This window comes from Entelurus aequoreus, linkage group LG16 (assembly GCF_033978785.1).
Source record: "Entelurus aequoreus isolate RoL-2023_Sb linkage group LG16, RoL_Eaeq_v1.1, whole genome shotgun sequence".
Classification (NCBI taxonomy): domain Eukaryota; kingdom Metazoa; phylum Chordata; class Actinopteri; order Syngnathiformes; family Syngnathidae; genus Entelurus; species Entelurus aequoreus.
In genome coordinates this window covers 18528475-18554871 of record NC_084746.1, presented here as the reverse complement: position 1 = coordinate 18554871, position 26397 = coordinate 18528475, and the positions used below count along the sequence as shown (strand labels likewise).

The window sequence follows — 26397 nt, the reverse complement described above, 5'->3', positions numbered from 1 at the left end:
ATCAGAAGCGAGCAAAGCACAACAACGGCTCCATGTTGGATCAGCCTCCTTCCTTCACCCACCGGAGCTCCGTGTCGAGTACGCACATTTCCCCCAGGCTTTCTCCCCAAAACAGCTCGGCTCTGAAGGATGTAGCCGTACTACCACCAGAGCCACACCTGAATGCTGCGTTCGCACCGGAGCGTTTTGACAACTGTGGCATTAGCGGAGTGAAATGTGACATGCAGGCTGAGGAAGGAATAACTGTCCACGCCACACCGGCAGTAAGTACTTTACTTCTGTATGCATGATCATCGCAGCCTCACTCAATCGTGTATTGTAAATCAGCAAAGAATGCCTTAAAAGACTACAATAGTTTCCCTGCAACAAGTCACCTGACTTGTGTCCAACAAGACATCATTTGGGGGCACCGGGAGATGTCATGTGAGGGAAGAGTCAATCAGTTCTTGCAATTTCGGGTTTTAAAGTCTGTCCGGTTAGAAAGAAGACAAAAATTGGTCAACTATGTCTTGCCCCATAAGCCTGATTTTAATTTCTCGAATTAGTGATTGTACTGTTTAAAAAAATAATAAAAAAGATTACTCAATATGTCTGTATGTATTTTTTTATTTTTATTATTTACTATCTGTTTATATTATTTTATTCCATTCGTATTATTATTATTTTTAACTTGTTTTTTTTAATTTAATTGATTTATTTGGAAATATTATTATTTTGTTTTCTTGCTGTTTCTTTCTTTGGGGACGGGGGTGGCATCACTGGGATATAAACAAAAAACATATTTTGACATTTAGGGCAGACAACAAATATATGATGTATGTAAATATGATGTAATGGATAGGAAAGTATGATGCTATGATGATGTCAAAAATTAAATGAAAAAAAAAAGAAAGACAACCACTCTGGGTCACTTTATTGATTACCTCTAATGTACATGGATGGGTACATACTCACATTTTTTGATGCTTTACGTTTATATTGACTGCTGATTTCTAACATGTATTTAAATCCATCGCGAGTTATGCTAACTACTATATTGTAGCTGATAAACATTTTTTTTTTAGTAGCGATACCTGCCTTATTGTTACCAATGATGTTGAGACTTTGTCATGCCGCCATCATTCAATGCTGCGTTCACTTGACACCGGAATCTAGGAGACTGCAAATAGTTTCAAGACAGACACGAGGTGCATTTGTTTTCTAAACCCCCCTAAAATGGCTAAAGTTGTACACATCTGCCCTTTAGCACTTTGGAATAACTGGCGTCGTTGGATTTTGGTTTACAAATGAAGAGCTCGTCTGACGACCAACGAGCTACATCTCGTCCGAAAGGGCCCAAACAAAGAAGACGCGTGCACGTGAACGTCACATACGAAAGTATTGTGTGATGACACATTTTTAAGCGTCCTTGTTTTCATTGATGGAGACGATAAAAAAAAAGCACACACTTTTTTTTGGCCGTTATTACGTCTCGCGAAGACATGGGGTATGTTGCTTTTGTTTACATCTCTTATTCAAATCGATTTGTTTTAACTTGAAGTCAGTATTTATTTAATTTGGTGGTTAATAAGGACGAAATTGAAATTTCGTATCGCGGTTACTGTGGACAAAATCATTACGATTATCATTTGGTATTGTTGAATGTGCTCTTTTGATCAAGTTATTTTTTTGAATAACTCACTATTTTGCATGATTTGTGTTTCTTATGCTTCACTGATAGTGTTTAGTCTTAGTATTTTGTCAGTTTTTTGGGGGGGGCTAAGCTTTGTACTAGGGCTGGGCGATATGGCCTTTTTTTAATATCTCAATATTTTTAGGCCATATCGCGATACACAATATATATCTCGATATTTTGCCTTAGCCTTGAGTGAACACTTGATACATATAATCACAGCAGTATGATGATTCTATGTGTCTACATTAAAACATTCTTGTTCATACTGCATTAATATATGCTCATTTTAAACTTTCATGCAGAGAGGGAAACCACAACTAAGTCAATTGACCAAAACTGTATTTATTAAACTGTTATTAAGTAGTGGCACAAACATTCATGTCATTTCCAAAACAGAATGTGCAAAATTGTCAGTCATTTTAAAATAAGCTATTAGTGCACTTTTGTGCATGATGTCACTAAGATGCATACTTGCTAACCTTGAGACCTCCAATACCGGGAGGTGGGGGATAGGAGGTGGGGGGGGGGGGGGGGGGGGGGGCGTGGTTATTTACAGCTAGAATTCACCAACTCGAGTATTTCATATATATAGATTAAGATTAAAGTACCAATGATTGTCACACACACACTAGATGTGGTGAAATTTGTCCTCTGCATTTGACCCATCCCCTTGGGGAGCAGTGGGCAGCAGCGGCGCCGCGCCCGGGAATCATTTTGGTGATTTAACCCCCAACTCCCCCCAACCCTTGATGCTGAGTGCCAAGCAGGGAGGTAATGGGTCCCATTTTTATAGTCTTTGGTATGACTCGGATATATATATATATATATATATATATATATATATATATATATATATATATATATATATATATATATATATATATATATATATATATATATATATATATATATATATATATATATATATATATATATATATATATGTGTGTGTGTGTGTGTATGAAATACTTGACTTTCAGTGAATTCTAGCTATATATATATATTTATTTTATTTACAAAGAAAAAAGAAAAAAATACTTGAATTTCAGTGTTCCGGTGGCTATCCATTAGATGGCAGTATTTTCCTGTTTAACTTCTCCGTTCATGATGAGTATATCATTTCGGCCACCGTGTTCAATGGAGAAGTCTGTTCTACAGAATTTACAGGCAACATACACCTTCCCCTTCGAACTGTCCTGGATGAACTGAAATTCTTGTTTCCATTCGTTTTGGAACTTGCAAGCGTATTTCTTCATCTTGGTCGTCGACGGCGTCGCCATGTCTGTAATTTCCTCGTTCTTCTGCTTCGTCTCCTTGTTGTGTGCGCAGTTGTGCACTCTACTCTCTAAAAGTCCTAGATGTTATGACGTCATTGGGCAGGCAAGCTGTTTATATTGTGGGAAAGCGGACGTGAGAACAGGCTGTCCCCACTCTGTCTCAGGTCCGCATTGAGCTGGAGGGGGCGTGGCCTCCAGCTCCGGCTGAATACCGGGAGTTTGTCGGGAGAAAATCTCTGCCGGGAGGTTGTCGGGAGAGGCTAAAAACGTGAGGGTTGGCAAGTATGCTAAGATGACATACTAAACAACACTAAATTAAAGTGCACTTTTTGTACAGAACGCCACTACAATAGTTTAAAACAAATAAAGTGCACTTTTGTGCATGATGTCACACAAGATATTTCAATAAGTGTCAAATAAAAATGAGCTGCATAATAGGAAATCAAATAGTGTACGTCCTTCGCTATGTGGTAGGTTCCTGCAGACGTTATCTCCTTTTGTTGTTGACAATTTTTTTCTTGTTGATCTGGAAATGTTTGCCTCGGCATTTTGATGGTGTGGGCGTGTGGCACCGAACGGAGATGTTGACATGCGGAGTATAGCAGGTGACTTTTCAAATGATGCTACATATTAGCAGTAATGCTACTTTTTGTAGCAATGCTTTTTCCCCACACTTGACAAATTGCGGTTGTCTGTTCAACATATTCCCACTTGAAGCCAAACCACCGCCAGACGATGGACCCCCTGCTGTTTTTCTTGGGAATTAATTCTTCCTTCATTAGTTACCAGATTCGCACCTTCTTTCTCTCGTATTACCGCTCGCACCACTCCGCTAGCATCACAGCTAACGTTACCCATGCTGCTACCTCTCTGCTCCGCGAGGGCGTATACGTATGTGACGTATGACGTGACAGTATGTGACGTATGTAAGAAGGTGCGCTTGCTGTCTGTGAGAAGGACAGACAAGAAAGAGTGGGAAGAGCCTGTAGTGTAATGCCCGCAGCTAAAAGCAACTGCGTAAGAACGTATACTCGAATATCAGGATATAGTCATTTTCTATATTGCACAGAGACAAACCCGCGATATATCGAGTACCGTATTTCTTTGAATTTCCGCCGAGTATGCGCATGCCTAGAATTACAGACGGGTCAAACTCGTTTCGCAAAATAATTAGCACATGCTTAGCATTACCGCCGGCTCAGGATTAACGCCGGGTCAAACTTGTTTCGCTAAATATTATTTTTATTAGGGCATGTCTAGAATTTCCGCCTGGTCAAACTCGTTTCGCAAAATAATTAGCATATGCCTAGAATTTCCGCCGGGTCAAACTCGTCACGTCACGAGTGACACTTCCCCTGTCATCATTTTCAAAATGGAGGAGGCTGATTTCAATAATTTAAAGGCCTACTGAAACCCACTACTACCGACCACGCAGTCTGATAGTTTATATATCAATGATGAAATCTTAACATTGCAACACATGCCAATACGGCCTAACTTATAAAGTGCAATTTTAAATTTCCCGGCAAACTTCCGGCTGAAAACGTTTCGATATGATGACGTTTGCGCGTGACGTCAACAGTGGATGCGGAAGTATTCGGAGCCCATTGATTCCAATACAAAAAGCTCTGTTTTCATTTCAAAATTCCACAGTATTCTGGACATCTGTGTTGGTGAATCTTTTGCAATTTGTTTAATGAACAATGGAGACTGCAAAGAAGAAAGCTGTAGGTGCGATCGGTGTATTAGCGGCGGACTACAGCAACACAACCAGGAGCACTTTGAGGATAGCAAACGCGCTAGCCGAACGACCTCACCTTGACTTCCTCCGTCTCCGGGCCGCCAACCGCATCGGTGATCGGGTGAAGTCCTTCGTCGTACCGTCGATAGCTGGAACGCAGGTGAGCACGGGTCGTGATGAGCAGATGAGAGCTGGCGTAGGTGCAGAGCTAATGTTTTTAGCATAGCTCTGTCGAGGTTCCGTAGCTAAGTTAGCTTCAATGGCGTCGTTAGCAACAGCATTATTAAGCTTCGCCAAGCTGAAAAGCATTAACCGTTTATTTACATGTCCAGAGTTTGGTAGTATTGTTGATCTTCTGTCTATCCTTCCAGTCAGGGACTTATTTGTTTTGTTTCTATATGCAGTAAAGCCTGATGCTATCACGTTAGCTCAGTAGCTAAAGAGCTTCACCGATGTATTGTGGTGGAGATAAAAGTCACTGTGAATGTCTATTTCGCGTTCTCGACTCTCATTTTCAAGAGGATATAGTATCCGAGGTGGTTTAAAATACAAATCCGTGATCCACAATAGAAAAAGGAGAGAGTGTGGAATCCAATGAACCCTTTTACCTAAGTTACGGTCAGAGCGAAAAAAGATACGTTCTGCACTGCACGCTAGTCCTTCACTTTCACGTTCCTCATCCACGAATCTTTCATCCTCGCTCAAATTAATGGGGTAATCGTCGCTTTCTCGGTCCGAATCTCTCTCGCTGCTGGTGTAAACAATAGGAAAATATGAGCAGTCCTTCCTCCGGTGTCGTCACGCTACTTCCGGTAGGGGCAAGGCTTTTTTTATCAGAGACCAAAAGTTGCGAACTTTATCGTCGTTGTTCTATACTAAATCCTTTCAGCAAAAATATGGCAATATCGCGAAATGATCAAGTATGACACATAGAATGGATCTGCTATCCCCGTTTAAATAAAAAAAAATCATTTCAGTAGGCCTTTAAAATCGCATAAAGGGAAGAAGATAAAGAGCTATTCAGTAGGATTTAAGGTCCAAGCTATTGAATATGCTAAAAAGAACAGTAAGCAGCTATGTTTTATTAATATACCGTAGCTGCGTGTGTCAAATATGAGTCATTAAATGACTCCCGCCTCCTGGTGGTAGAGGGCACTAGTGATCCTTCTTGCGACTACTCGGCTGCAGAAGAAGTGACAACAAGCAGCAACAGTGAGCAGCGATCGTTTATTTTTTCCTCTCGCTTGCACTTTTAACATGGAAGATTCCATATCTAAAATAAAACAGTTTTCTAAACTGGACTTTCAATTGAAGCAGGAGGTAATAATTAAAGGAATATCTCCATCGAGACAGAGAGACTTTTAAAACTGAAGAAAGATAAGGAAGACTTCTATAAACAAGTTATCGATGCTTTTGGTCAGAAGGAGCTGCGCATGGACTTCATTTATAAGTAAAGGTAAGACCATAATAACGTTTTTTTTATTAAATGTGCTATTCATGATGGTATCCTTACATCACACTCAAAGCGCAGGCCTAAATTTACCGCATGCCTTTGGTAAACGCCGGAGTGAGAAGAGGTTTTAAAATAATTAGCGCATGCTTGCATTTACCGCATGCCTTTGGTAAGCGCCGGAGTGAGAAGAGGTTTTAAATTAATGACCGCCCGGCGGCAAATCAAGGAAATACGGTATATCGATATATCGCCCAGCCCTACTTTGTACTGTAACACTTATTTACAAATAAAATCTATTAACAAATAAAACCTATTAATATTATCCTACTCTGTTTAGCGAACACCTTGTTTCTTTTTTCTTATTTCTTTGCGTATTGAACAACGACTTTGTTCTAATAAAGCACAGTTTGTTGGTTCAATGTGCACAATTGAATATTGTAGTTGCTCAGACAGTAACGTGTCTAGAGAATGTAATCAAAGTTTATTTATATAGCCCTTTAATCACAAGTGCCTCAAGGGGCTTCACAAACCACAGTGACATCCTCGGATCTGAACCCACATCCAGGCAAGAAAAAAACTCAACCCAATGGGAACCATGAATAACCTTGGGAGGGGCCGCAGACGTGGGGACCCCCCTCTCTCTCGGGTGACTGATGTAATGGACGCCGAGTGGGTACGGTTCATAATGTGAGAGTCCAGTCCGTAGGGAGGTCAGCATGTAGACACGTCGGCAGCGCAGAGACGTCACCGACTGATGTGTATATAGAGCAGACCTGGGCAAATTAAGCCCCATTAAGCTTTTAAAGCTGGCCCGTCGGACATTCCTAAATCATTTTTTAGATCTTTAAGATGGAAACTGTAGCTGCCATTATGATGTGCAGTGATGTTTTCAAATTACCGTGGGTCTTGAACTATACAAAATATTTCAATGGTTGGAATCTGCGCTTTTGCATGATATACTAGTTACTATGGTAATCTACGCCACAGCAGCTCAGACGAGGCACCAAACAGTGTGGGTGGGGAGTGTTTCCACAGAGTGTTTCCAGAGCGGCCAGCCTGAAATGCAGGTGTCAGGGACAGACGCGGAAGGAGATTTTTACAACAAAGATCCAAAGCTTAGTGATGTATCAGATATATCAGATTGTAAGTGTTTGTTTTTTTTACCCTACGCGTTTATATTTCGCTGTTTGTAGCATTTTTGTTGCGTTTCGCTTGATTGTAAAATATGTTGATCGAGAGGGGGTGTGACGTTCATATGTTGTCAATATTCAGTGTTTTATGGTTCGTAGTTAATATTGTAAACCCCGCATTCTTTATTTTCATGTACTTTCTGGGTGTCTCATTCAGTAAAAAAATTAAATTTCCTTTCCGTTTTTTAAGGCGGTCTGTCATAATGTTTTTAGAATTCAATCAGACATTATTGTAAGGTTTTGTATTATTATAAAAATCTGATATACCAGCCCCCAGACACATTTTTTCTGTAAATGTGGCCCCCAAGTCAAAAGAATTGCCCAAAGTATTGGCCCACTGGTCCCGACTTGGAACGTTAAGCGCCTCCTTTTGTGGAAACTGATCCGTGGCCACCTGATAACCTCTACACGCAGATGACAGGGGCAGAGCAGAAAAAGAGAAGCAGCAGATCAACTGGTCTAAAAAGGGGTCTATTTAAAGCAAGGGTGTCAAACATACGGCCCGCAAACAAGTTTAACCCGGCGCCCACAAAATGAGTTTAAGTATAAAAACGAGCTGCAATTTTTTTAATGAAAGAAACTGCTCTTCTAAATATGTCCACTGAATGTTGCAATATAAATTCCAGTTCAACCCACAGCACACATCGCACTATTTAAAGATGACGTGTCAGCTGACTTTAAGCTGCCGCTTCTCCAATCAGCGCAGGTGCAAACAATCAGCTGCTCCTGTTGTGGCTGGCACAATACCTTTTTTTTAATTGTAAATTATCCACTCAACAGATAAAATAACAAAATGGTAAGATGCAAAGACTTAACATGAACATGAACATCATCTTTGTAGTTAGTTCCGTGCAGCACGCCACGATGTGCAACCTGAACTCCATTTGTAAAAATTTGTTTTTACGTTTGTTGTTTGTTCTATTTTATTTTAGGCTTAAATCTAATATTTTCACATTGGTTCAGTTTGTAGTTATGTTACCTTTTAATTTGGCTTTTATAGTGTCATCATGACAATTGTTTTCTTAATATATTATAATTGTAATATTTGAATGATGATGAATGAATGTGTTGTGGCAGTTGTGGATGTCATAATGCGACAGTTGAGGAAACATTTGGTGGCTTTTCCAAACATGTCTTTTTGAACTGCTATCATGAGAATGCTAAACAAGATTTGCTTAAAATTTAATGGCTTTGTAAAAACACAGAGACAAAATCTACGTTTATTGTTTTCTTTATGGTGTTTTGAAAACTGCACCAATTTTTTTCCTCAGAATTTTCAACTAACTTGAAGTGTTTTGCCAAGAGGATTATTTGTGATCTGTACAATTTCAGAATGTGCTTGTTCTATTTTTGGCCAAAGTAAGACAAAGAAATTGGCAATTTTGAAGGTGTATTTATTTTTTAACTATTATGCCATGATTTTACCAGTCCGATTCGCGTGGGAAGATTTTCCTCTATGCGGTTTGACACCCCTGATTAAAAAGGCTTATTTTGGAGAGCATTTTCCGTCATATATACATTCGTATCTGCGTTAATAGAACCCAGTTGTAGCTGAGATGTGTTATCTTTAATCTCCTTTCTAATGAGTTACATTTTTTTTAGTAAAGACTTGCATACATAGGTCACCAGCTGAGTGGGTGGAGCTACTGGGGGAAGTCCCTTGTTGGGTTAGCAATGCTACTTTAAAAAATGTTTAGGATCTTTTTTATTGAGGAGAATGAGATTGGAGTAATAATTTGTTTTAGCCAGCTAGCGAGTGAGGGAAGGGTGGATTGCGAGATCGACAGGCGGATCAGTGCGGCGTACCATTCGTGGTTTAACAGAACATATATACCATGCTTTTTTAAAAATGTTTTGAATCCTCCATTCATTTTCTACCTGGAGCCTATCACATATTTTCTTTGCTAATGGCCATAATGCAATAGTTTAAAACAAAAACAATCAAACACACTAAGGTGTGTTATTGTTTGTGTTATGGCGCCGTCTTTTGGATGAGTTCTCTCACTACAGGTGCTGCAGTGTCTTTCCATCTAATCCTTTCAACTGGAAGTAGAAGGGCCGTTCAGTCTTCTATCCGTCCATAGCGATCCTACTCGTATGGATTCTCCATTCGTCAGTCCAAGTAACTGAGTTTTACAATATAACTTAAATTGTTTATACTTACTAAAGCGTCCCATATGTGATGTCAGTAGAGTGTTGTCATGCATATTTGTCTGCGCTATCGTGATGTAATGAAGCTGGCGTCGTTAGCATTGGCTAATATGCTAACATGTTTACAAGTGTCTGTGTTAGTATTATTATGGTAACTTACAATGGCATTCGTTTTGTATTGTTTCAGTTTCACAAATTCCTCAGTAAATTCACGAAAACGTCACCGTGGACTTAAAGAGCCTGTTTAGCTCATATATGACGATGACTTCTGTTTTGTTCGATCAGCCGTTTTACTGCCGTGTTACAGACACCATTTGGAAACAAATTATGTAAATAAACATTTACAAAATCTGTCTGTGTAAACATTTAATTTCACAATGTATATATATCTGCGACTTATAATCTGGTGCGGCTAATATATGTAAACATTTAGTGGGTACTGTTTATATACCAGTGCGCTCTTTAGTCTGGAAAATACGGCACATATTTTAAAGTAAAATGATTAAAAAAAACATGATTGATAGTAGGGCTGGGCGATATGGCCTTTTATTAATATCTCAATATTTTTAGGCCATGTCACGATACATGATATATATTTCGATAGTTTGCCTTAGCCTTGAATGAACACTTGATGCATATAATCACAGCAGTATGATGATTCTATGTGTCTACATTAAAACATTCTTGTTTATACTGCATTAATATATGCTAATTTTAAACTTTCATGCAGAGAGGGAAATCACAACTAAGTCAATTTCCCAAAACTGTATTTATTAAACAGTTATTAAGCAGTGGCACAAACATGAATGTAATTTCAAAACAGAAAGTGCAAGATTGTCAGAGACATTTTAAAACAGGCTATTAGTGCACTTTTGTGCATGATGTCACTAAGACGAGGTATCACTACAACACTAAATTAAAGTGCACTTTTTGTACAGAACGCCACTACAATAGTTTAAAACAAATAAAGTGCACTTTTGATATTTCAATAACTGTAAAATAAAAATTAGCTGCATAATAGGAAATCTAATACTGTATGTCATTCGCTATGTGGTAGGTTACTGCGGACGTTATCTCCTGTTTTTGACTATTTTTTTCATCTGGTGTTGATGTGGAAATGGTGTTGATGTGCAGGTTGCTTCGGCATTTTGTTGGCGTGGCACCGGCCGAGATGTTCACATGTGGAGTTTCAAGCACTCTTCATTCTTTAGCGGGTGACTTTTCAAATGATGCTAGTAGTGCTGCTACTTTTTGTAGCAACGCTTTTGCCGCATACTTGACATATTACGGTTGTCTGTTCAACATCTTCCCGCTTGAAGCCAAACCACCGCCAGACAATGAACCCCGTGCTGTTTTTCTTGGGAATTAATTCTTCCTCCATTTGTTACCAGATTTGCACCTTCTCTCATTACCACTTGCATCGCTACGCTTGCACCTGCCACAGAAGTTAGCTGCCACAGCTAACTTTACCTATGGTACATTCCTCTCTGCTCGGCGAGGGCGTGTAACGTTGCACGCGCGACAGTATGTGACGTATGTAAAAAGGTGCGCTTGTTTTATCTCTCTGTGAGAAGGAGAGACAAAGAGTGAGAAACGCCTGTCGTCTAATGCCTGCAGCTAAAAACAACGGCGTGAGAACGTATACTCGAATACTCACGATATAGTCATTTTCTATATCGCACAGAGACAAACCCGCGATATATTGAGTATATTCGATATATCACCCAGCCCTAATTGATAGCGGCACTTCGATAATCTCCCGGACAGACTGGCGCTAGCTCGCTAGCTTAAATTTGAACATGAATAGGCATTAACATCTTTCCCCATTACGAAAGGACATACCTAAATGTAAACTTGTCTGAGCAACTATCTTACCAGAGTGATTTATATATACTCGGAGGAATGTAATTGGAGTTGTTTTTACGGTGCGTTCAAGGACCGCTGAATACAGTAGGGTGCCACAACACCCACCAGAACATTTATCAAGCATAAGATACCCACAACATGCAAAATAGTGGACTTTCTAGCAGTGGGTCTAGCTATTTCAGTTATTTAAAAAACTAAAGAATTCAGTGTCTGTCATACTTGCCAACCTTGTGACCTCCAATATCGGGAGGTGGGGGGTGGCGGGGGGTGGCGGGGGGCGTGGTTGGGGGCGTGGTTATTTACAGCTAGAATTCACCAACTTGAGTATTTCATATATATATATATATATATATATATATATATACAGTATATATATATATATATATGTATGAAATACTTGACTTTCAGTGAATTCTAGCTATATATATATATATATATATATATATATATATATATATATATATATATATATATATATATATATATATATATATATATATATATATATATATATATATATATATATATATATATATATATATATATATATATATATATATATTTATTTATTTTATTATACATATAAATAAAATAAATACTTGAATTTCAGTGTTCCGGTGGCTATCCAGTAGATGGCAGTATTGTCCTGTTTAACTTCTCCGTTCATGATGAGTATATCATTTCGGCCACCGTGTTCAATGGAGAAGTCTGTTCTACAAAATTTACAGGCAACATACATACCCCTTCCCCTTCGAACTGTCCTGGATGAACTGAAATTCTTGTTTCCATTCATTTTGGAACTTGCAAGCGTATTTCTTCAACTTGCTCGTCGACGGCGTCGCCATGTCTGTAATTTCCTCGTTCTTCTGCTTCATCTCCTTGTTGTGTGCGCAGTTGTGCACTCTACTCTCTAAAAGCCCTAGATGTTATGACGTTATTGGGCAGGCAAGCTGTTTATATTGTGGGAAAGCGGACGTGAGAACAGGCTGTTCCCACTCAGGTCCGCATTGAGCTGGAGGGGGCGTGGCCTCCAGCTCCGGCTGCATACCGGGAGTTTGTCGGGAGAAAATCTCTGCCGGGAGGTTATCGGGAGAGGCGCTGAAAAACATGATATTGCCAACCCTCCCGCTAAAAACGGGAGGGTTGGCAAGTATGGTGTCTGTATAAGTACTTTTTGAGCGCATTCAACAGTACCCCGATAGTCATGATAACCATGGTCATTTTGCTCACGATAACCGTGATTTGAAATGTTTGCTGAATCTCTCTTATTAGCTGACCACTCACAAAGCTAATGCGTGTGCATTTTGTATTATTTTATCACTCAATACTTCTTTACTAAATTTTAGAAAATGTAGAAAACGCTTGACAAGAACAAGATGACGTAATGTCGATTATTTATTGACATTTTCACACATTGTACTTACAGCTTGAATAAGTGACTTGATTTTAGTGGAGGAGCAATGGCCCTTCACCCTCTTGTGGATTTAAAGCTGACAGCTTTAACTTTCTGACCTGGTTTTTACCTTTTTCCCCCCCTATAAGATAAGACTAACAAAAACAGAAGCGTGCTGAACAGGAAGGATTATCATGTTTGAACGTAAGTAACATTGCACTTTACAAAGATGTCAGTTGAAACCAGCAGTGTAAATAACATCCATTGCAGTACCACACATATCTGCAGCATTCTGGGAATTGAAATGAAATAGAAAATGATTTGTTCCAAAGTCCAACCTTCACCGTCATAGAACCTTTATGAACTATGGAGGATAGAGGTCTTCATCAGGGGTCCGCAACCACCAAAGTCATGACACTTTTGGTTGATTAAAATCTTTTTCCCAATATATATATTTTTATTTTTCCATGCAGTTTTTCCACATAAACCTTAAATACCCATGAACATTGATCCAACATACTGTATTATAGGATCTATTTAAGTAACCATAAAAAAACAATCTCTGTTGGTTTAAAGCAGGATAAAAGAAATCCACAAATTGGTGGGGTACCTACTGTAGCGTTGGGATGTAACGACTATAGATTTTGACTGTACGATATAGTCTGAGTAATAATCAGGGTTTCATTATCATGCATTGATTAATTTCGCTACAAAAAATGTATAAAATCACATAGACATTCTTTAGAGATTTTGATGTGTTATTTAATATTGTCAGATACAACACTAATCAAATAACATAATAACAGTACAAAATAATGAATATAAACAAAGTATTAGTAAATAATTGTTTAAAATAATAATTGTATTAATAATATAAAACTAATCAACTTAAGTATTAGTGGCATCAATTGTCATTCGTGCCTATTTATTAAATTTTAATAATTGTTATGCTGTGTTAAAAATAAATTAAATGCACATTATTGGATCTTATGGTATAGTGCTGTTATTTTACCAGCTCCTGGTGTTATTTAATGTTTTTACACTAACTGTATGAACATGCAATGCCTATCTATAGTTTATTCAACACAGACAGGAAGAGGCAATCTCAAATATTTTATGGTCACAGAATGACAGGAGTAGCAGTTGCTGATGGATTACACTGACTTTACTCATCGCTAAGCTACTGATTGTGACATGTTTATATTTAACTAAATTCTTCATGAATTCAACATCTTCATGAATATGATATACTGTATATATGTATATATATATATATATATATATACAGGTATATATATATATATATATATATATATATATATATATATATATATATATATATATATATATATATATATATATATATATATATATATATATATATATATATATACACTATATATATACTATATATATATATATATATTATATATACATATATATGTATATGTATATATATATATGTATGTGTGTGTATATATATACAGTATATGTATATATATAAACACACATACATATATATATACAAACCCTGTTTCCATATGAGTTGGGAAATTGTGTTAGATGTAAATATAAACGGAATACAATGATTTGCAAATCCTTTTCAACTCATATTCAGTTGAATATGCTACAAAAACAACATATTTGATGTTCAAACTGATAAACTTTTTTTTTTTTGCAAATCATTAACTTTAGAATTTGATGCTAGCAACACGTGCCAAAGAAGTTGGGAAAGGTGGCAATAAATACTGATAAAGTTGAGGAATGCTCATCAAACACTTATTTGGAACATCCCACAGGTGAACAGGCAAATTGGGAACAGGTGGGTGCCATGATTGGGTATAAAAGTAGATTCCATGAAATGCTCAGTCATTCACAAACAAGGATGGGGCGAGGGTCACCACTTTGTCAACAAATGCGTGAGCAAATTGTTGAACAGTTTAAGAACAACATTTCTCAACCAGCTATTGCAAGGAATTTACGGATTTCACCATCTACGGTCCGTAATATCATCAAAGGGTTCAGAGAATCTGGAGAAATCACTGCACGTAAGCAGCTAAGCCCGTGACCTTCGATCTCTCAGGCTGTACTGCATCAACAAGCAACATCAGTGTGTAGAGGATATCACCACACGGGCTCAGGAACACTTCAGAAACCCACTGTCAGTAACTACAGTTGGTCGCTACATCTGTAAGTGCAAGTTAAAACTCTCCTATGCAAGGTGAAAACCGTTTATCAACAACACCCAGTAACGGCGTCGGCTTCGCTGGGCCTGAGCTCATCTAAGATGGACTGATACAAAGTGGAAAAGTGTTCTGTGGTCTGACAAGTCCACATTTCAAATTGTTTTTGGAAACTGTGGACGTTGTGTCTTCCGGACCAAAGAGGAAAAGAACCATCCAGCTTGTTCTAGGCGCAAAGTTGAAAAGCCAGCATCTGTGATGGTATGGGGGTGTATTAGTGCCCAAGACATGGGTAACTTACACATCTGTGAAGGCGCCATTAATGCTGAAAGGTACATACAGGTTTTGGAGCAACATATGTTGCCATCCAAGACCCAGACCCCCGGACTGTTGAACAACTTAAGCTGTACATCAAGCAAGAATGGGAAAGAATTCCACCTGAGAAGCTTAAAAAATGTGTCTCCTCAGTTCCCAAACGTTTAATGAGTGTTGTTAAAAGGAAAGGCCATGTAACACAGTGGTGAACATGCCCTTTCCCAACTACTTTGGCACGTGTTGCAGCCATTAAATTCTAAGTTAATTATTATTTGCAAAAAAATAAAAATAAAGTTTATGAGTTTGAACATCAAATATCTTGTCTTTGTAGTGCATTCAATTGAATATGGGTTGAAAAGGATTTGCAAATCATCGTATTCCGTTTATATTTACATCTAACACAATTTCCCAACTCATATGGAAACGGGGTTTGTATGTATTTATGTATGTGTATATATATATGTATGTGTGTATATATATATATATATATATATATATATATATATATATATATATATATATATATATATATATATATATATATATATATATATATATATATATATATATATATATATATACACACATACATACATGTATATATATGTATGTATATATATATATATATATGTATGTATGTATATGTATTAGAGATGCGCGGATAGGCAATTATTTCATCCGCAACCGCATCACGAAAGTCGTCATCCACCCGAACCAACATTTTATAAAAAACCACAACCGCCCGCCACCCGGGCGGTATTTATCATTATTATAATATTATTGTCATTTCCATTAAGAAAGTGTTGACTATTGTTGCCAGGAGTGCGTTCCTCACACTTTGTGTGCGCAGTTGCAGCAAGCTTGCTTTGATGCTTTTAAGAAGTTAAAAAAATGTTTTAGAAAGACAAGGCCTATATTTTCGTTAGGTAAAAAAAAAATGTTCTGAATTTATTTCAATGAATATTAACTTGTTAACGTTAAAGTGCTCAAATAGGGACGAGGGCGGGGTGCACAGTGAAACAGTGAACAATTTTGCGACAAAGATGAACCTTTATTGATTGATCTGCAGCCATGACAAAATATCAGACAATCTCCATTGTCAACGACAGGCAGAAAAATAAAGATGAACACATAGCCTGTGTTGTAGGCATAGGCATAGGCTCATACGTTTTTAAGTTGAAATAAAAAAAAAATAAAAAAATGTGCCTATAAGCCTTAGGCTGTCAATCATGCGCACACACTTAAATTATACAACAACATATGTATGTCATCCCTATTTAAACAAAAATAAATTAAATAAATAATAATAATAGAATTATAATGAAAATAGACGGTCACGACAAACAAAGCAGGCTAAATGGCCTTACATTGTAGCCAATCGGAGATGCGCTTCACTTGAAAGCGAGGCCAAATAATTAACACACAGTAGTATATCTCCAATAGGAAAAAAAACACAATAAACAACGCAATTACCTTAATTCCTTTGCATTGTAGTGCGCCCAAACACGTAACCATCAAAATTATTCAGCTGACCGAACTCAATATAGGTTAGACATGGGCTTATTTGGTATAGCATAGGTAACGTAGACTAATTCGTTTAACATATCCAACCGTATGTCTACTTACTTTTTTTTTTAGCACCATGCAGGAATAAAATGGCATCTACAGTGCCAGGATTCATGCAGGCGAGAGCGCCTGGCCTCTAAAATGCGCCCTGCTGCGCTGAAGGAGCGCTCACTTGCGGCACTCAATTGTTGCTGAGACACATAGGATTCTCTTTATACATTTACTATGTTTATATATTTCCGAATTGGTTCAACCGCCATCCGCCCGAATCTATTTAAAATCTATTTTTTTCGTCATTCATCCGCCCGACCCGCAAGAATTTGCCATGTTATTGAATATTGAATATTCAATAACATGGCAAATTCTTGCATCCAGCACACCTTACAACAGTGGTAACAAAAGATGCAACCTATGCTTAAAAGAGAAACTGTTTATCATATACCGTCCAGAGTTGTCATCCCTCAACAAACGCAGCGAAGTTGTATCAGCATGCCGTCACAGAAGGAAACACCTCCTAGGTAACACATGAGCCAATCACCACGCCCCCATGCCTGCCTGTACCCACCCGCTCTGTGCCCTATATAAACCATGGTATGTGAATGCTTCCATTAAAATCTCCTGAGGATTGAGGAAACCCCTCATGAAACAGGCCTGTAGAGATGAAATAGTCTTGTGATTTTTTTCCCACACATACATATTACGCTCTACCACGGTATCGAGCACTATTTTTTGGATAATCTAATTAAGACATATATATATATGTATGTATATATATATATATATATATATATATATATATATATATATATATATATATATATATATATATATATATATATATATATATATATATACATATATATATTATATGTATATATGTATGTATGTGTGTATGTATATATATATATATATATATATATATATATTTATATATTTATATATACATATATATGTATATATGTATGTATGTGTGTATATATATATATGTATGTATGTGTGTATATATATATATATATATACATATATATATGTATGTATGTATGTATGTATGTGTATATATATATATATATATATATATATATATATATATATATATATATATATATATATATATATATATATATATATATATATATATATATATAGTTGCTGCCATTTTTCCTCAAGTCTAACGGGGCTAGTGCGCATACGCCGGTGCTGCGTTACCGTTTTCAGGAAGTAAGTAGTGTTGCCTAAAATGCATAATATATATTACGTTTTTTTTGGTAATTAAAAATTGTAATGGTATTACTAACCGCCTGGTATTTTATATATATATATATATGTGTGTTTATGAAGTCATTTGAAAAGTAGCTCGTCTGTTAAAAAAGTGTTGGCATGTAGTAGAGCCTTTGCAATTAAATAACTGACATTTTTAATTATGGTTATTGTTTAAAAGTACAACCAGTTATTTTTACATCCCAAATGTTGCGTAGTATACTGTAAATAGGGCATTGCCTTGGGCAACATATAAAAAAGGGAAAGGTGGCCTTTGTTATTCTTTAGTAAGTTGCCCTTCTTAATGTTTTGATGATGTTTGAAAATAATAAGTAGGTCTAATAAGAGCGCTAAGTTCATTGAATGCCATTTCTTCTGTTGCAGTAATGTTCACAGTTACCGAGTTTGCGTCCTTGAATGACGTACAGCCGACATACCGAATCCTGAAGCCATGGTGGGACGTCTTCATGGACTACCTGAGCCTGGTCATGCTGATGCTGGCCCTGTTCGCCATGACCATGCAGATTACCAAAGACCAAGTAGCTTGCCTGCCTTTATTGGAGGAACCGCGTCAGGTAAAGGACTCCCCCCTCATACATGAAGTTGCAACCGCAGCGGTGTCCACCATTGCTTTGGGCTCCCAAGACCGCAGACAAGCAAACACATACAAAAATTCGCCATCTGCTTCTGGGATCAACACCAATCTGGACTTTCAGCAGTATATGTTTATCAACCAAATATGTTATCATCTTGCCTTGCCCTGGTATTCCAAATACTTCCCTTACCTCATCCTCATCAACACTATCATCCTGATGGTCAGCAGCAACTTCTGGTTCAAATTTCCAAAGACCAGCTCAAAAATTGAGCATTTTGTCTCAATCCTGTGTCGATGTTTTGAGTCTCCTTGGACAACAAAGGCTGTGTCCGAAACGGCCTGCGAAGACTCTGAGGAGAACAAGCATAGGTTGAGCGGCACTTCTTTTGCACATAAGGCGTCTTCAGAGGGGACGGAGGATAATTCAAACGCCCCCGCCAGCTCCACTGTGCACGAAGGGGTTGTCTCTGCTGATATGCCAATTGCAGAAGCCCCTATCAGTAGTATGCCAATCTTGGATAAAAAGGACGGAGAGCAGGCCAAAGCCTTGTTCGAGAAAGTGAGGAAGTTCCGCGCTCACGTGGAGGACGACGATTTCATTTACAGGTTTTACGCAGCGCAGACTATTTTCAAAACGGTCACGTTCATGACCATGATTTCCTACACGTCAAGCTTCTTGGTTCAAATTGAGTTCATACACATCTGTGAGGTGGACGTCAAAACCTTGGTAGGGTACGAAAGGTTTTTTTGTACGCATAACATGGCGTTCATGTTGGACAAGATGCTCATTTGCTACATAGCTCTGATGATCCTGTATGGGATAGTGTGCCTCTACTCTCTCTTCTGGGTATTCCGAGGACCTCTGAATGAGTATTCTTTTGAGAAGGTCAGGGAAGAGAGCAGCTTCAGTGACATTCCCGATGTCAAAAATGATTTTGCATTCCTCCTTCACATGGTTGACGAATATGATCAGCTCTACTCCAAACGCTTTGGCGTCTACCTGTCAGAGGTAAGCGAGAACAAGCTGAGGGAGATTAGCCTCAATCACGAGTGGACCTTCAAAAAAGCCAGAAAGTGCGTGACGCGTAACGCACAAGACCAGCAGGAGCTGCATCTTAAGAATCTCTTCGGTCTACCGAATGTGGTTTTCGACCTCACAGACTTGGAGGTGCTGAAGCTGGAAAAGATCCCTGAGGTGAGATTCTCTGCTAAGGTGTCTCAGATGACCAGCCTGAGGGAGCTCCATCTCTACGAGTGTCCGGCCAAAGTGGAGCAGACCGGTTTTGCGTTCCTCAGGGACCATCTATACTCTCTGCATGTCAGCTTCACGGACGTCGCTGAGATCCCGACATGGGTCTACTTGCTCAGGAACCTGCGAGAGCTTAACCTCATCGGGAACTTGATCTCGGACAGCAACAGGACGGTTGGTCTGGAGTCTATGCGGGACTTGAAGCACTTAAAGACGTTACATCTGAAGAACAACCTCACCAAATTACCCACAAACATTGCAGATGTGTCGCAGCACCTTATTAAGTTAGTGGTGCACAATGACGGCACTAAACTCCTGGTGCTCAACAGTCTTAAAAAGATGATCAACCTCATCGAACTAGAGCTGCTTAGTTGCGAGTTGGAGAGGATTCCTCACGCCATTTTCAGCTTGGTCAACCTGCAGGAGCTTGATCTGAAATCCAACAACATCCGAAACATAGGGGAGATCGTCAGCTTCCAGCACCTCAAGAGGCTAACGTGTCTCAAACTGTGGCACAACAAAATAACCGCAATCCCCGCATCCATCGGCCTAGTAAAGTCTTTGGAGTCTCTCCACCTCTCGCACAACAAACTGGAGACCCTGCCCGAGGCCTTGTTTAAGCTCCCTAAACTCCGACATTTGGATGTGGACCACAACCTCATCACGATCTTCCCGCAGGATGTGGGTCTCCTGCTGGACCTGCAGCATCTGGACATCACTTCCAACAAGCTGGAGGTATTGCCCAAGAATTTGTTCAAGTGCACCAAGCTGAGGGTGTTATGCGTGGGCCACAACGCCCTTACAGACCTGCCAGAATCCGTGGGCGAGCTGGTTCAGCTCACTCATCTGGAGCTGAAAGACAACTGTCTCAACAGGCTGCCTTCACAGCTGGGCAACTGCCGCCGGCTGCGCAGAAGCGGCCTGCTCGTGGAGGACCACATCTACGAGACGCTACCTGTGGAAGTTAAAGAGAGCATCAGCCGAGACTACAACCTGGCCAGTACAAGTGTCTTATAGCACCGTAATGGGATGGCTTGCGGCAGTTTTGTGGCGATAAGTAGTCCTTTCACGACCATTGTTTTTTACGATAGCTACACAAATTATTGCACATTTTATTATTTCAAAGGCTTGTTTTAGTTGCTCACTGTATGTAAAAAGAAAATGAATGTGCACCTGGTGTTTTATAACCGTAACATTGTTAGCTTGAAACCAAACCTGTGTGAATCACTTTTAAAATGTAGAGCCTCTCAGGTATATTTATATACTGCGTCATGTTGTTCACAGTGGAACTCAAAAAAACAACACTTTTCCATTTTGTTCTGCACACACAATTGAAGAATGTTTTCCCTTTTTTCACTCCCTATTTGTCAGGATTCAGGATTTGTTTGGTGGCATCGATATCCTAGGAAAGTAATTTCAGAATTCACTAAAGATGAATGTTATAGAAATGGTCGTTTATTTGTACGTTGAGGCCAGTGAACGTCTTCCTTGACTGGCAAAACATTAGGACTCAAGCAGTAAAATGTAAACCCATGTACTAGACGTGTCTTAGATTAAAGGACTAATAGTGCTAGAAGAATGAACTTGAATGGTAAACCTGTACGCCTTTTATGTCTTTTAGTGTCTGTTTATATGTATTGTTGGTCGATGTATTCTTCTTCAGAGCTGCTAACAAGTTCAAATCTTTTATGGCTCAATAAAATACTTTTCATAAGTATTTATTGTCAGTTCTAGGATAACAGGTGAGCTTGAAGGAACGTTTTCCATGTACGATTGTGAAGCCACATTTAAAGTACATTTTAGTTATAAAGCGCTTTTTACAGATAAAAATCACAAAGTGCTGTACATAACATAGGTCAATTGAAACAACAAGTGCAACATCATAAAAAGGATGAAAAAGTGTTTTTTTAAAAGAGCCTACAGCAGACCTGGGGATTCTGCGGCCCGCGGGCCACATCCGGCCCATTGTGCGTCCCTGTCCGGCCAATCATAAATTACAAAATAAATTTGAAAAAGTATCTATGTCGAGTGTGCAATACAATGGTGCTGCTTTTGTTTTGAAAAGCGTTATTTGTATTACTTCCGTGTGGACGTATGCGCGTGCGTGATTGTGAGTGAATGTGAACAGCTGCAATCACAAATTACAAAATAAAGTTGAAAAAACATTTATGTCGAGCGTGCAATACAACTGTGCTGCTTTTATTTTGAAAAGTGTTATTTATGGGCGTATGTCCGTGTGTAACCTGTGAGTGAAGGTGCACAGCGACAAGTGATGCACGGTTTACACCCGAGACGCTAAAAACAGAAAAGTTGATGATGAATGCTGTGTTTCCAACTAGACATGGACTGCCAAGCAACGTTCCCTCTCAGGTGCGCGCATGCGCAATTGCGCACTGCTCAAGCGTCCTCTGCGCACAGCAAATATATGCCGCGCACCAAATCAAATCCCATCTGAATTCTAAACAAAATAAACACATTTATTCTGTGTAATTTTGCAATGCAACTTTGAGTGACAGTGACAACAAGCGGCCCTAACGGTGTTCGTCAACACCGTTCAATTGAACACCGTTCAATTATAGTAACGTCTATCGAAATGCTTCGAGGCCAGGAATTATATCAATCACTTTATTGAGCAAAACTGTTTATATTCGGCCATAACCACACCAAAAACATGAGTAAAACACTTCTATCTCGAAAAACTAGTCATTTTCTGCCGTACAAACCAGGCCAAAACCAACTTGTCATCTGTCACCAACACGCATACCACTAAGCCACTGGTGCGTTTATCGCCACACAAAAAGTCGGACAACTCAAACACCACACAAAGTTACACTATGACTCCTCAGTCATATGTGTGCTTATTTTACTGTCATTTATTATTAATGTTAATTTATTTATATTAATCATGGAATGCTGTTATTAGAGAAAGTTACAGGAATGCACACTTCATCCTATGCTTACATTTCATTGTGCAACATGAGGATGTTTAAGGGGAACTAAATGTGATCTCTGAAAGGGGTACAAATGATTTCCAAAGCAGTGCTTTTGGTATAAAGTTAAGTTTGGTTAAATGAAAGTATTATTATTAATTATTATTATTATTATTATTTATCTTACGGTATATATAAAAAATAATATTGAGCAAAATTTTATTGAAATATTGTCGATGTGGCCCTCCAGCAGTGCTCGGGTTGCTCATGCGGCCCCCGGAAAAAATTAATTGCCCACGCCTGGTCTACAGCATCAAGCTCACAGAGGGACTTGTGCAAGTCATTCCAGATTCTGGGGGCTACAGCCTGGAATGCCACCTCTCCCCGTGTTTAAAAATGAGTTTCTGGGATCCTTAGGAGACCTGGGCCTGAAGACGGAAGGCTGAACCCTGAAGTGTAGGGGCACAACAAATCAGCGATGTACTGAGGGGTCCAACCATGCTACGCACAGTATGTTGGGACTAAAATCTTAAACTCTATGTGGAATTTGACCGGAAGCCACAACGAGGGTAATGGGGGCTGCTCTGGGTGCACCCGTCAAAAGTCTGGCAGCCGCATTCTGTACAGTCTCTTTAGAGTTGACTTGTTGAAATAAGTGACAACATAGTTACAATGATCAACGTGAGACAAGATGAACAAGTGAATGATCATTTTGAGATCTGATTTCGACCAAAAACCTTTCACTTTAGAGATATTTCTCAGGTGATAGAAACCGTTTTGTTCAGTTGACGACAGTGACGCCCCAAGGACAATCCCAAGGTTTCTGAGGTTGGTTTTAACAGATGCACTTAGGGGGGGGGGGGGTGTATTTTAAAAAAAATATTTATTTTTATTTTTTTACATAAATAAATACAATCATGTGTGCTTACGGACTGTATCCCTGCAGACTGTATTGATCTATATTGATATATAATGTATATATTGTGTTTTTTATGTTGATTTCATTTTAAAAAACTTTTTTTTTTTTTTTTTTTTTTAAAATTACTTGTGCGGCCCGGTACCAATCGGTCCGCGGACCGGTACCGGGCTGCGGCCCGGTGGTTGTGGACCACTGACCTAGAACACCGATGATCAGGGGGATCTTTTAATCGGGAGCAATGATCAGAGTTTCCAATTTTGCAAGAATTTTGAAGACAACCAGTTTTTGATACAGGATACACATTGCCACAGCAGTTTTTAATTTAGTTATAGTCCACACATGTCAAAATCAAGGCCCAGGGGCCAGATCTGGCCCGACACGTCATTTAACATGGCCCGCGAAAGCCTGGGAATAATGTGCGTACTTCATCTTTCTTATTAAATGTTTTCATTGTTTCCATTTTGACGGGAAAAAAATGTAATACAGGAAATTTCATAGGTTTTAAACTTTGATATTATCTTTGGGCACCTTGTCATTCGATTCCGGGTGAGGATTTGAGTCATAAATGATACTCAATTCAACACAATTCTCGATTCAAACTGATTTTTGCAATGTATTATTTGGTATAATAATAACACCTTAATAAAACATCGTAGAGGTTACAAAACCTCCTTTTTGGATGCTGACGTATCACATATACCAAGTAATTAAATTGTTTTTTAAAAATAATTTGTCAAAAAAAATAAAACATTTCGATTTTTGAAAATTATTAATCAATTTACAATCAAGATGAATAAGAATCGTGATTAAAAAATATTATTTAGCACCCGTAATTATTGTATACCGTATTATAAATATAACAATAAATACTTAAATATATGCTTATCATCTTGACTTACAATTTCAAAGCAAGTTATCCATCAATTGTATGTACACAAATCAAATAACCAAATGCATAAGCAATTGTGCAATAATATAATGAGGCGATTATACTTTTATATTTTTACATCCATTGTTACAAGCGGCACTTTCAGGGCAGCCATGACTGCGATGTGGCCCTCAATGAAAATAAGTTTGGCACCCCTGTTGTAGTCAGTCTTTTGACGAAAATTGTGTTTTAGTTTTAGTCATATTTTAGTAATCTAAATCAAATTAGTTTTAGTTGACTAAATTCCTCAACATTTTAGGCAACGAAAATTACAGTACCTTTTGTCGACTAAAATACAAAGTATAACGGTTAAAATATAAATGATAAATGGGTTATACTTGTATAGCGCTTTTCTACCTTCAAGGTACTCAAAGCGCTTTGACAGTATTTCCACATTTACCCATTCACACACTGATGGCAGGAGCTGCCATGCAAGGCGCTAACCAGCAGCCATCAGAGGCAAAGGGTGAAGTGTCTTGCCCAAGGACACAACGGACGTGACTAGGAAGGTAGAAGGTGGGAATTGAACCCCAGTAACCAGCAACACTCCAATTGCTGGCACAGCCACTCTATCAACTTTGCCACGCCGTCCCGACATCTTCTAAATATCTTTGAAGATGTCTTGAAACCACTTTTATTAGGGTTATTACAGAACATCCATCCATCCATTTTCTACCGCTTATCCCTTTTGGGGTCGCGGGGGGTGCTGGAGCCTATCTCAGCTACAATCGGGCGGAAGGCGGGGTACACCCTGGACAAGTCGCCACCTCATCGCAGGGCCAACACAGATAGACAGACAACATTCACACTCACATTCACACACTAGGGCCAATTTGGTGTTGCCAATCAACCTATCCCCAGGTGCATGTCTTTGGAGGTGGGAGGAAGCCGGAGTACCAGGAGGGAACCCACGCAGTCACGGGGAGAACATGCAAAATTCACACAAAGATCCCGAACACAGGATCGAACCCAGGACCTTCGTATTGTGAGGCAGACACACTAACCCCTCATATATCTCAAAACTAAATTCACAAGACATACACTACATGAATATTTCAATAAGTATATTTTACACTAACTTTACTTTGCTTGTTGAACTGGAGCCTGCGGGTACACCCTGGCCTGGTCGCCAGCCAATCACGAGGCGCGTAGACCAAACAAAAGTAACCACGTATGAACTTTTTAACCAACCTAACAAGCGAACCATTGACTTTGAGGCCAACATGAGGTCAAGGCTGGTAAAACATGATTCATTAAGAAATATTCAACTGGGAGCGTGCACAAGTATAACCAATGCCATCTGGACAATTATTTACATGAATGAGGATCAATACAAGAGGAATTCCTAATGGAAATGGAATAAGTTTATTTAGTTCAGCGTGAGAACAAATAACTAATTTTTATTTTAACCTGTTGGTAAATGCAAAAATTCAACTGCATCTTAAAACATGCCGAGGGTTATGGGTCCACAGTCGTAGACTCCGAAAAGTGTAATCTGAACTACAAAGGAGGAGTTTGTCCCTGAAAACATCCTCTACCCAAATTAAAAACCCTTAATCATGCTGCTGCTCCATCTTTGCACAGGTGAAATTATTTTTGACATATGCGGTTATTGATATTAAGCTGCAAAATAAATATTATCCATCCATTCATTTTCTACCGCTTGTCTATTTCTGGGTTGGGGTTGGAGCCTATCCCAGCTGCATTGG

At 38.7% G+C, this 26397-nt stretch overlaps 1 protein-coding gene across 2 annotated transcripts; it reads left to right on the top strand.

The window, feature by feature from the left end:
- Positions 1-21628, top strand: lrrc8da (leucine rich repeat containing 8 VRAC subunit Da). Of its 2 annotated transcripts, XM_062022289.1 has the most exons (3): positions 1252-1486; positions 12896-12950; positions 18452-21628. In XM_062022289.1, exons 2-3 carry the CDS (start codon positions 12941-12943, stop codon positions 20926-20928), a joined length of 2487 nt encoding a protein of 828 aa, XP_061878273.1. In that variant the 5' UTR covers positions 1252-1486; positions 12896-12940; the 3' UTR covers positions 20929-21628. The 2 variants fall into 2 exon arrangements, with proteins under 2 accessions (XP_061878274.1, XP_061878273.1); XM_062022290.1 differs by lacking the exons at positions 1252-1486; positions 12896-12950 and adding an exon at positions 1-263.
- The last annotated feature ends 4769 nt before the right edge of the window (positions 21629-26397 follow it).